Source organism: Lampetra fluviatilis, chromosome 29 (assembly GCF_964198595.1).
Source record: "Lampetra fluviatilis chromosome 29, kcLamFluv1.1, whole genome shotgun sequence".
Lineage (NCBI taxonomy): Eukaryota > Metazoa > Chordata > Hyperoartia > Petromyzontiformes > Petromyzontidae > Lampetra > Lampetra fluviatilis.
The window spans coordinates 3,197,770-3,210,284 of NC_136303.1; the positions used below are offsets into that span (position 1 = coordinate 3,197,770).

The 12,515-nt window shown below is 55.1% G+C and overlaps 1 protein-coding gene across 10 annotated transcripts in view; it reads left to right on the forward strand.

Moving 5' to 3' along the window:
- The window catches only part of PHLDB1 (pleckstrin homology like domain family B member 1), a 90,357-nt gene that overhangs the window by 57,180 nt on the left and 20,662 nt on the right, over nucleotides 1-12,515 (forward strand). For 5 of the 10 annotated variants that reach the window (XM_078870005.1, XM_078870003.1, XM_078870007.1 and 2 more), the window contains 9 exons: nucleotides 1,028-1,188; nucleotides 1,503-1,817; nucleotides 3,096-3,233; nucleotides 5,281-5,409; nucleotides 7,127-7,282; nucleotides 8,075-8,185; nucleotides 10,269-10,358; nucleotides 11,315-11,455; nucleotides 12,293-12,436. In XM_078870005.1, the coding sequence (XP_078726131.1) occupies nucleotides 1,028-1,188; nucleotides 1,503-1,817; nucleotides 3,096-3,233; nucleotides 5,281-5,409; nucleotides 7,127-7,282; nucleotides 8,075-8,185; nucleotides 10,269-10,358; nucleotides 11,315-11,455; nucleotides 12,293-12,436 (1,385 nt within the window). The remainder of the gene's footprint in view (nucleotides 1-1,027; nucleotides 1,189-1,502; nucleotides 1,818-3,095; nucleotides 3,234-5,280; nucleotides 5,410-7,126; nucleotides 7,283-8,074; nucleotides 8,186-10,268; nucleotides 10,359-11,314; nucleotides 11,456-12,292; nucleotides 12,437-12,515) is intronic. The other 5 variants (XM_078870006.1, XM_078870010.1, XM_078870009.1 and 2 more) reach the window with 5 other exon arrangements.

The following is a 12,515-nucleotide window of genomic DNA, read 5'->3' on the forward strand; positions in this document are numbered from 1 at the left end:
CTGTGGTGGTGTCCAGCGGGGCGTGGGGGGACGTTTTCGCACAGCCCAGCGCAGCTGTGGGTCGGCGATGGCCCCCCGGCGTGCGAGGAGTGAAGTGGGGGGCAGGACCCCCCCCCCTCCTCTTACTAAAACTATTTTTACGTTACTAACTGGAAGCGACCTGGCTATCGCGAACAATGGCTCAAACGAAGTGGCTTATCATCACGCGGACATTTGTAGCGGCCGAATGTTCTCCAGACGCGTGGTGACGTCGATTATAAACGTGGAGGGAAGTGACCGGAGGAGCCGGAGAAAAATCCACGCGACCACGGGGAGAGAGAAATGTACAGCAGCAGGCGTCAGGGTCGGGATTGAACCCACGACCTCCTGTATACCAGGCGAGGTAGTTAACATCTCCTAGCCACCGTGATGATGATGAGAGAGAGAGAGACATGCAAATTCCAGATATACAGCAGCAGGCATCATTAGGGTCAGGATCGAACCCACGACCTTCTGCACACCAGGCGAGGTAGTTAACATCTCCTAGCCACCGTGATGATGAGAGAGAGACGCGCAAACTCGAAATGTACAGCAGCAGGCGTCAGGGTCGGGATCGAACCCACGACCTCCTGTACACCAGGCGAGGTAGTTAACATCTCACCAGCTGGCACCTGCTCCCCGCCCCCCCAGCCAATGCCTGCACACTCGATAGCTACGGTATCGGGGGGGGGGGGTTTCATGAACTTGTCACAGGACTCTTTCCATAGGAATGTGGAATTGACACAACTGGCTCTGGGCTGACAATGAACGTGAATATATATTTTTTTCACCTAGATTTGAAACTAATTTAATATATTTTTTTCACCTAGATTTGAAACTAATTTCGCTAGAACTTGCTCTTCGCGTTGAGTTTATTGTCCTTCCTCCGTGCCTCCAATTGCCGCGGTTGCGAAAGAATTTCGACATACAGCAACGTCCACGCCCGACGCGCGGTGGTCACGATCGCCGTCGTGACGAGCGATCGACCCCTCTCTGCCGCACGGCGCAGGCTCCGCACGGCTGCTGCTGGCGCCGACCGCGGGAGCGGCGCGAGGCTCCGGCGCGGACGGCGCGGAGATGGAACGCTCGGCGGGGCGAGCGACGGAGCGGGAATCCGGCGGGGGCTCCGGCGTGGCCGGGGAGAGCAGCAGCACGGAGAGCGCGCACCTCGTGAGCACGGAAGCCGCACCCCGCAAACCTGCACCCGACTCTTCTAACCTCTCGCCTCGAACCCTGAATCCGTAAAATTGACTCCCCGCCTACCCCCCGCAGCACGAACCCCCAACGCTAATCTTTAACCCTTGACATGAACCCTAACCTCTGAACCTTAACCCTAACCCTCAAACGCCTAAACAACCGACCCTCAACCATCTCGGTCTCTGTCGGCATCGTCGACGCTCGTGTGAGAAGTAACGCCGCTCTCGTTAGCGACGTAACGAAGTGACGCCGCTCTCGTTAACGACGCGACGCCTCTCTCCGCCCAGGACGACGACTCGTCGGAGGAGAACCGCCACCTCCGCTCGCCGCCCGCGCGCCGCGACCCCGGGGGGGAGGGCGACGCGGCGATGTTGCCGCCGCCGCCGCCGCCCCCCGCCGCGTCTCTGGCGCGAGAGTCCCGCTCCCCTGGCTCGGCGGGGGGGGCCACCCCCCCGCGGGCGACGCGCTCCCCGGGCGACGCCCACGCGCGCCACGAGCTCGGGCGCCTGGGCCGCGAGCGCGCACAGACGCTCGCCAGCGTGGAGGAGCTCAAGCAGCGCTTGGGCGAGATGCAGAGTCAGCTGGACGAGTCGAACCGCGAGGTGGGCAACGCTGACACCCCCCCTCCATCCCTCCTCCCCCCTCCATCCCTTCCCCCCCCCATACCTCCTCCCCCCCCCATCACTTCCCCCCTCATCCCTCCTCCCCCCTGCATCCCTCCCCCCCCATCCCTCACCCCCCCATCCATCTTCCTCCATCCCCCACATCCCTCCTCCCCCTCCATCACTTCCCCCCCTATCCCTCCTCCCCCTCCATCCTCTCCCCCCCTATCCCTCCTCCTCCTCCCTCCATCCCTCAGTCAGTGCTGCTGAACTGATGCACTCCCAGAAGGCCGTGGGGCCGGTTGGTTGTGTACATCTCCTAGCCACCGTGATGATGATGAGAGAGAGAGAGACACACAAACGCCAAATACACAGCAGCAGGCATCAGGGTTGGTATCGAACCCGCGACCTCCTGTATACCAGGCGAGGTAGTTAACATCTCCTAGCCACTGTGGCGTTGTGGGGGGGGGTGCTGTACTGTAATGCCGTTATGTGGGGGAGGACACACGTCAAGGGGGACACGTTGGGTGCCCATCGATGTTGATTCTTCAGCACGGGGTATTCACTTCACCTCTTCGCTGGCTGCTGACTCAAAACAGACGCTCACCTCTCTCATTCCTCACCGCAGCTCCACATTTCCCAGTCCGCTGCTGCTGCTGCTTCCACCACTGCCCCTGCTCCTCAACGAATGGACGCACGCACACGCGCACACACACACAAAGATCCCCCGTATAACCTGAACAGACTGTTGGGGCAAGTGCTGTTAGCGAGCACCCTACGAAGGCCGGCACGGCACACGAGTGTTTGGGTGGCTAACACCACGCCCGGCCGCCTTTGTCTCCCCAGTGTTTACACACCACACCAGGTACTCATTTGAGGCTGAGTCAACCTCGGGGAGGCCCATGACCGATTCAGATTATCGTCGCCGGTCTTGGCCATGAGCGGGAATCGAACTCGGGTTTGCCGGGTTCGTAGCGCAGCGCGCTAACCGCTACAACAAAAACAACCGCCATTCGCCACTAAGTGGCGGTGACATCACCACGATGTTTGTGCCAGGCCATGTGCACCTTGAGCCCACGTGAAGTGTCGAACGTCCACTGGCAGGAGATCACGGGGCAGACTCAGGTGCCACGGATCGACTGACTGAGATGACTAACGATGCTAACCGCTACACTACCGCACACGCACGCACACACACGCACGCATGCACGCACGCACACACGCGCACGCACACATGCACGGACCTTCCCCTCTGCCTCTCTCCGTGTGGACGGGCAGCTGGAGCTGGAGAGAGCTCTGCTACAGGGCGAGAGGGACTCGGAGCTCTCCCTGCAGGCGCAGGAGGAGCGAGCGGTGATGCAGCTGCGAGACCGTGTCTCGCAGCTCGACCTGGGGGTCAAGCTGGACAAGGAGAAGGTGAGGATGGCGCGCCGGAACAAACGGGATGGAACAACTGAGACGGAACTAACGAGATGGAACAACTGAGATGGAACTAACGAGATGGACCGAAGGAGACGGAACGATGGGCACGTTCCGAACGAGATGCGACAAACGAGACAGGAACTAACGACGCGTTACAAACGAGACGGAACAAACGAGATGGAACAACTGAGACGGAACTAACGAGATGGAACAACTGAGACGGAACTAACGAGATGGACCGAACGAGACGGAACGATGGGCACGTTCCCAACGAGATGCGACAAACGAGACAGGAACTAACGACGCGTTACAAACGAGACGCGGCAAACGAGACGGAACTAACGATATGGAACAATTGAGATGGAACTAACGAGATGTAACTAGCCAGACGGAACGACGGACGCGTTCCAAACGAGACGCGGCAAACGAGACGGAACTAACGACGCGTCACAAGCGGCACGGAAACTAACGAGACGGAACTAAGAACCAATTCTGGAACCGAATCGCGCGCGCGTGGCTCCCGACTCGCTGGGGATCCGGAGGCGTCGTCGTTCTGGCCGCGCGAGAGTCGCACGCGACGGAGCTGCGGGGTGCACGGCTTGCGCGCCTACGAGGGCGCCCGCCGGCGCTCTCCGCCGCCCCTGCCTGACCACTTGCGCCCGTGCGGACGTTAACAGACTGGCCCAACTAATCCCGTCGCCGGCTCGGGCCGCAGCGCTTGGGCACCCCCCCCCCCCACCCCCGGGGTGTGTGCGTGTGAGTGTTGTGCACGTGCGTGCGTGCGTGTGTCCAAGGTGGGGAGCGGTGGTGCAGCGGTTAGCGCTACGCTGCGCTACGAACCCGGCGACCCGAATTCGATTCCCACTCACGGCCAACACCCAGTGACGATTATCAGAACCGGTCCTGGGCCTCCCCTAGGTCGACTCAGCTTCAAATGAGTGCTTGGCGCGGTGTGTAAACGTCGCCACTGGGGAGACAAAGGCGGCCGGGCGTGGTGTTGGCCACCCACCCCCTTGTGTGCCGTGCCAGCCTTCATAGGGTGCTACTCGCTAACAGCACTTGCCCCAACAGTCTGTTAAGGCTACACGGGGGATCTTTGTCAGTTGTGCTTGTGCCTGCGGTGTGCTCGGCCCAGGACCGGGTTCAGATAATCGTCACCGGTGTTGTTGGCCGTGAGCGGGAATCGAACTCGGGGGCCCCACCGGGTTTGTAGCGCAGCGCGCTAACACCGCTGCTCCGCGCACGTTGACACAGACACACACACACGGACCTCTCCGTTATCCAATAATAACAACGCGAAGCACAATGGGACCCGTGCCAATGACAGAAGCGACCGAGAGCGGTGAAATAAGAAACGCGGTGTTGTTTGCCAGGTCGCGGATACCGAGGCCCGCGGGCCTCTATCAAGCGCAGCCATCGCTTACAGTACAGCACCCCCCCCTCCCCCCACAACGCCACAGTGGCTAGGAGATGTTAACTACCTCGCCTGGTGCACAGCAGGTCGTGGGTTCGATACCGACCCTGACGCCTGCTGCATATTTTGAGTTTGTGTGTTTCTCTCTCTCATCATTATCACCGTGGCTAGGAGATGTTAACTACCTCGCCTGGTATACAGGAGGTGGTGGGTTCGCTACCGACCCTGACGCCTGCTGCTGTATATTTGGAGTTTGCGTGTCTCATTCTCTCCCCGTTGTCACGTTTAGAATCGATGTACATTCAGAGTATTCAGCCGCTATAAATTTCCACGCGAAGATAAGCCGCTTCGTCGAGCTGTCATATGTGGCCAGGTCGCTTCTGATTAAAAAAGAAAGAGCTACACAGCTCAGTGGGACCTTACCTGAGTAAAATAAACAAATAGTTGACGGGTTTTTAGTTTCGAATCGTTTGAATTTCGCAGCGGCCTTGCCGCGGAGACTCGCCGTTCAGGAGAGCGATCGCGACGGTGGCTGCAGCTCCTCGCGGTGTCGCCCCCGTCGCCCCCCCACGCTCGCTCACGGCGTGCCCCCCCCCCTCTCCCCCGCTGTGTCTGCGCCGTGCGCAGGAGAGGGCAATGCTCGCGGCGGCTCGGGAGAAGCTAGAAAGCCTCCGCAGCGCACACCTAGACGCGCGCAGGCAGCTAGACACCTGCCCCGAGGCATTGCGAGAGCACTTGCAGCAGCAGCTGAGAAGGGTCAGTGCTGCCACCTCCCGTCTCCCCCGACCCCTCAACCCCCCCCCCCCCCACCGGTCGCTCGCTCCACATTTTCCCCGTTGTCCGAATCCCTTCTCCCTGACCTTCCCCTCGCGTCTTCCCCGTCCCCCTCATTCCCCCATCTTTCCTTTCGTCTTCGATCCCTCAACGTGGCCGCAGCGCCATTTTTACCCGCCCGCGCAATGTCCTCATTGGCTGGGCTGTGATCACGTGACGCTCGCCCCCCGCTTCGTGATTGGCCGGACTAAAACGACTAAAGTACTAACTCCACCGTCACGTGTTGTTTTTTTGTGGTCGCTTGCACGTGGGGCTGCATGTCCAGTCGAGCTTCAGAGTGCACCCAGTGCCAGATTATCCTCGTAGCTACTACATATGTAGCTACTACATATGTAGCTACTACATAAGTATCTACTACATATGCTACGGGTCCCGCACTTTCAAGGGCCCCGCGTCAAATGCTTTAAAGCTATCAATTCCGGTTCAGTGATTCTGCACTTGCTCTATTACTATAGTACTATGCCACCTTTTATAAGCGACTGGGTGTTTAAGGTTAGTGGTTTGTCGTATCATTTGGCTGTATAGCAAATGAAAAAATACAATTACTTTACTATGCAAGTCAAAAATGCGTGTGTTTTAATATTTACGTTTTTATTTTATTTAGGGCCCCTTCATAACATATGCTACAGGCCCCGCACTAGCTTAACCCGGCACTGAGTGCACCTAGCATGGCACAGGCACAGTGGTTAACGTCACCGCCACTTGGTGATGAGCGACGGTCGTCGTGTTAGTCAAGCTACCCCCAGGGTTTTCGCTTCGCGTTTTTACGCCATCACGCGACGGGTGTGAAAAGCACGTTTTACTTGCGAACAGAATGAACGTATTTTATCCTTCGTAGGTTTTGTTGAGTACAGCGTAGGCATTTGAGATGCAATGAGCCGAGATTTCAGTTGAAACGAGCTATCCAACCACGGTCACGGAGCGGAACGCGGCTGAAATTAACGGTCAGGATGTGTGAGCGTGCTCGTGATGGTGGAAGAAAGTTGGAGGCCAGTTGATCTTTCGGCGCCAGCCATTGTTGCTCTAATTTTGAGAGGTCGATTTTTTAGACGGACAGGCGACGTAGGGATCACGCACAATTCGGTGCGCGTAGGGAATAACCATCGGCGAAGTTCTTTGATTAAATTTCGCTTTTCGTCGCAGGCTCTTGAGAACAAAGGAATAACAAACAAACAAAACAGCAGGCCGCTCTCTCCTGATGCGCAGTCGTGCAAAGCCACCGCCCGATCTTTGATCACGTGATCGGCCTGCCATCGAAAAGCAAAGCCTGGCGAGAGAGAGAAGCACAAAAACACCAGTGAGCAGAGTGATGCAGTTTTTCGGGAGGTTTTTTTGAAACCGAAAGCTGTGCTGACGTTGGTTTCAGAATTATTATGAAGCCACCCGGTGGTGAAATTGAAAAAAATGATACTAAGAAAAAAATTATATATGAAAAATATTTTAAAAATTGTAATATAAAAATATAAAATAACGTCAATATATCATGTAAAAAGTAACTAAGAAATATAAAAAAAATTATAAAAACATTCATATCAAGATATAAAAATAATCATATAAAAACACGTAAAAAAATTCAACCAAACAAAAAAACCTCTTGTATTTAGCGTAACTTTGCCCGCCCCCTGGCCCGGCACGACAGGAAGCCGAGCGTCTCGAGATTGAGACGAAGACCTTCGAGGACCTGGAGTTCCAGCAGCTGGAGGGGGAGAGCCGCGCCGAGGAGGAGAGGGAGGCCTCGAGCCAGCGGCTCCTGGCTGACGTCAGGGACCTCCAGACCAGCATCGCCACGCGAAAGGTGACGTCCGCAACGGCGAACCGGACCCTTGCCGGGCGATTCGTGCGAACCGCGGCCCGGAATCTCAATTACGATTCCTGCAATTGAGCGCAATGCAGTGGGCTCCGTACGGTGTGAATGAAGTTGAACATACATAGATTCCTGTGAACCCTTCCCCAGAATCTCGATGTGATTATTGGAATCATTGCATTGCATGCACGACTTTGCTGGACGATTTCTATGATTTCTGGCCTGGAATCTCAATGTGATTATTGGAATGACTGCATTGCATGCGTTATATTGCTTCGTGATTTCTGTGATGCCTGGCCCAGATATCTCATTATGATTCTTTTAATTCATTGCATCACGTGCCCGCAACATGTAGCCTATAACCCTCCAGTATACCAGGCGAGGGAGTTAACATCTCGCACACCGTGCGCCCACCCCGCTCCCCAGGAGAAGGTGGCGGCACTGGATGGGGAGGGGCGGCAGCTATCCCAGCAGGCCTATAACCCTCCAGTATACCAGGCGAGGGAGTTAACATCTCGCACACCGTGCGCCCCCCCGCTCCCCAGGAGAAGGTGGCGGCACTGGATGGGGAGGGGCGGCAGCTATCCCAGCAGGCCTATAACCCTCCAGTATACCAGGCGAGGGAGTTAACATCTCGCACACCGTGCGCCCCCCCGCTCCCCAGGAGAAGATGGCGGCACTGGATGGGGAGGGGCGGCAGCTATCCCAGCAGGCCTATAACCCTCCAGTATACCAGGCGAGGGAGTTAACATCTCGCACACCGTGCGCCCCCCCGCTCCCCAGGAGAAGGTGGCGGCACTGGATGGGGAGGGGCGGCAGCTATCCCAGCAGGCCTTGCAGGAGCAGGAGCGCCTCCACCGGGAGAAGAACCAACTGGCCCACCGTCTCCACCGGGTAAGTTCGACGGTGCTCAGTAAACCTAGTCAACAAAGCGAAGATGAATTTCGATTCAAAGCTTTCGTGACTGCAGGGATTCATCTTCTTGGTTCTTTCGGTAAAGTCACGTAGAAGGGAAATAATAAAATAATACAATTTAAACATAATAAAATTCAATTCTCACGACGTTTCGGCCACAACGCAAGCAGCCGTCCTCAGGTGAAGGACAGGGCTGTCGGAAAGACAGCGTCTGAATGAACACCACCAAGCTTGGCAGCGTATATTTAAGCTGGGTTAGAGGAGGAAGGGCGCCTTGACAAAGGAATTTGCATATCAACAGAGGAATTTAGCATATTTATGGCAAATGCAGGTATGGGATTAGTCACTACTTGTGGAATGTGTAGGAGGTGGGGGGGGAGGTCTCAAAGTCATATTATGCCCGTGCATTATGTAGGATTAGCAGCAACACAGGGAGGAAGTAGGATTAGCAGTAATAAAGGGAAGTAATTTTAATAGTAAGGAGCTGCAGCAGCCAAACCACCACGCAAAAAACTAAAATATAAACTACATCAATATCATCAATATACTAAATATACTCTCCAATAAGCTGAACTACTAACAGTAAGTGATACATTACAATTCTATGTCGCAAAACATATAATATGCCTCCAGCTAAACTAAACAAGCGAAGATGATTTTAATTTTGCCAGGTGTAATAAAGTCCACTGAGCTGCATGGATTATATGGCTGTTTTTTGAAGAAGCGACCTGGCCGTCACAAATGATAGCCCAACGAAGCGGGCTTATCATCGTGCGGAAATGTTGAGAGCAGCCATATTCTCTAGTAAACGCGTGAACGTTGATTCTAAACGTGGGGGGGGCAAAAAACGGAGGAGCCGGAGAAAAATCTACGGGACCGCTGGGGAGAGAGACACCGCAAAAATTCTAAAAATAGGCGTTAGGCTCGGGATCGAACCCACGACCTCCTGTATACCATGCGAGGTAGTCAACATCTCACCACCGCAGCAACCCATGTGACTTGCGGGCGTGGAAATACGTGTTTCACGTGAAGTCAGTACATTTCTGATAGACTAGATGCACATCGAATTCAATAATGTCTAATAACTAGAGAGCACCTCCTCATATTCTTGGTTTTTTCGGTAAAGTCACGTAGAAGAGAAATAATAAATAAGAAAGAACCAAGAATATGAATCCGTGCAGTCACGAAAGCTTTAAATCGAAAAAGCACCTCCTCTCTCAAGGCCTCACCTCTGCTCCCTCGCCCATTCCCTTCCTCGTCCCTCCCCTCGCCCCTCCACTCCTTCCCGTCCCTCCCCTAAGCGCCCCTCCATCGCTGCTGCCACTCGGTCCTCGACACCTTTGTATCACCCCCCTGTCAACTACGACATCGTTACATTCAGTGTCACCGTTCTGTAAGCTACGTCACAGAGCACCTTAAGTGAAGGCGTTCCGTATAAATGCATACCTGTCAACCCCTTATCAGTGCCCTACCTTATTACAGAACAATTCAGATGTTATTGGTCACCCCGTGCCCTTAAAAATCTCAACGTTCATCCTACAAAGTCCCATCAGCCTGTATTGAAATGGCTGTAGGGCGTTTGGACCTCAAAACTCAATTTCCCCGTATAAGAATACGGGGTTAAACCGTACGGGTTGACAGCTGTGTAAATATCAACTGAGACGAGCCTGACAATCGGTGAGCCCGTGGCCTTGGATGTCTCAATCTCCCAACGTGCCCTGCCAGCGGGCGACCGAGCGCACTGTCTCACCGAGCGTCTGAATCGGAATCGTTCAAGTTCAAGTTCATTTATTAGGTATCGCCCTGTGAGCCATTCGGCTCTTGAATCGGGTGCAACCGCAACAAACAAAAAACAAAAACATGATTGAGACCGGAGGAATCTGATGAGCTGCGAAGCCCTGATTCTCTCCGGACGTCCAGAAATGCCACTTTTGGTGGGATGTCGGCAGCGTACGAACGCGGGCATTTAAATTAAAAACATTTCCCGCCGCTGACTCAGCGGCCGTGTGGGCAAGCGCGTGTTTAGTTGAGACGCCGTCGCCGCGTGGTTCTGTGTCGGCAGGAGAGGGCATGGCTCTCCGAGCTGGACGAGCGCTACGCTCTGCTCACGGGGGGCAAGCGACTGCCCATCGCCCCAGCGCCGCCAACGCAGGTCGGTGCCGCTGCACAACCCCCCACCCCACCCCACCCCCCGCGCTGCACGACTCACGCACGTGCCACAACACGCGGCTGCACGCCTCTGCGCTGCACCACCGATGTGTCACAACACGCCTTGCACAACCCAATGCCGCACCCACGTGGTGCTACACACCCATGCTGTGCCCACCGAGGTTCAAATCGAAGCAGCTGCCTTTGATCAAATTTTATTCTCGAATGTTCGTGAGTTGATGGTCTCAGCCCGGGTCACTGTCGACCGCACAACAAAAACCCATCACATTGCAATCGATTTTTCCAATTAGTTAAGATAATTTCCAGCTGTTGAGACATTCAGATACATTCGTTTAATTTTCACTGCCTGCGTCGGGACACGTGGGAAGGCGCTGCCCTCTAGTGGGAGCGCCAGTGAGTCACCGTGGATCTCGGACGTAGCTCTGCGGTGTCCGCTTCCGCGTGCCTGCTCCCTTTGACGCGGAGGGTCTCGTTGCTCCAACTCCGCGTTTACAAACTGATTCCCTCCACCTCTGACAGCACGATCGGAATTCGACAAAACGTAAAACGAAAAAAGATGCACGAGCGCTCCAAACCACACCGTGTAACAACAACAACAAAACTCTTTGGTTTTTTCGGTAAAGTTACGTAGGTGAAAATAAAAATAATAATAAAAATTTAAATAACTAAATTAAATCACGACGTTTCGGGCGCAACACAAGCGTCCGTTATTATTTATATTTTCATCTACGTGACTTTACCGAAAGAACCAAAGAGTATGGATCCTTGCAGTCACGAAAACTTCAAATCGAGAAACAACAAGAACAACGCATTCACGTGCAGACGCGCGGCAGAGCCTGTCCGGAAGCGATGCCCCGTGTGTGATGCCCACACGCGATTCCCGCGCGCGATCCCCGCGCGCGATCCCCCGTGTGTGTGTGCATTCCCTCCTCGCGCCAGGGCTACTGGCAGCTCTCTGACATCTACCGCTTCTACTGCGAGCCCGCGGGCACGGAGGCGTGCGAGCCGTGCGTGGCACCCACTGCCGCTGCCTCCCCCTCCCCTCCGAGTTCTCTCTCTCTCACTCCGCCTCTCAGCCAGGTACCTCGCCGCTCCTCTCTCCTCTCTCTCTCTGCCACAACTCCCCCCCCCCCTACCCACTTGCCCCCCTCCCTGCGCGCATTCGCGCCTCTCTCTCTTGCTGTGGGCAGGCGTGCGAGCGTTCTCTAACACACAGCGCGATGCACTGCGAGCGCTCCGCATGGATGCTTCGTGCCCGTAGCTTGACGGTAACCGTACGAGTGGACAAACATTCGGAAAGTGACCAAAGTGATGTGTTAATTTTCAATCATATTTGTGTACGTTATTGGTCCATCGCCAACCCGCAGCCAGTATAGGTCCCCCCCCACGCACCACAGTGAGACAGAAATGAATCTGTTCTTGAATTTGTCACCCGGAATTTGACCTTTTGAATGAATCGTTACGTGCCTGTCTTTGCATTCATGTCTTCACTGTTTTCCATTCTGCTTCCGTATTCTTCCTAACGTTGTCTCTGCTGTGCGACAACGTCAGTCGCGGAGTCCCTGCGCTCAAATGACAGTTGAGCGGCACTCACCTCCATTGGCAGCCCTGAGCCAGCAGCGGACATTCCATATTCCCATGGCAAGGGCCGGTATATCTTTACAACGACCGCCGATTTATTTTTTCGTGATGGGATGAGTTGACCGCCACTCTCTCGCCCCCCCCCCGGCCCCGTTCCCCAGCTGGCATTTAAGCTCATGATAAAAATGTGACGTCGATCCATTTGGTATGATTCTCATTCTATCATCGTTTAATTTACCGGTACTCGTGAATGTTGTCATTCTGAACACGAAACAGTGCTGAGTGTGATCGTGCGAAGTGACCGTGAACCGTCTTGGGTTGGTGCTCCCGTGTCAGCCGCAGGAGTACATCACACTGGACCAAATCTATGAGCTGTACGGCTCCCCTCTCATCTCCGCCGAAACGCCCCTTGACCCCACTCCCATCGCCATGCCAACCCCTCCCGTCACCGTGCCGACGTCCCCTCTGCCTGAACTGGAGGTGCGTCAGCCCTTGCCCAAATAATCAGTACCCCCCCCCCACCACCATCGCCCCTCCTCCCCCCACACATTTTAACACG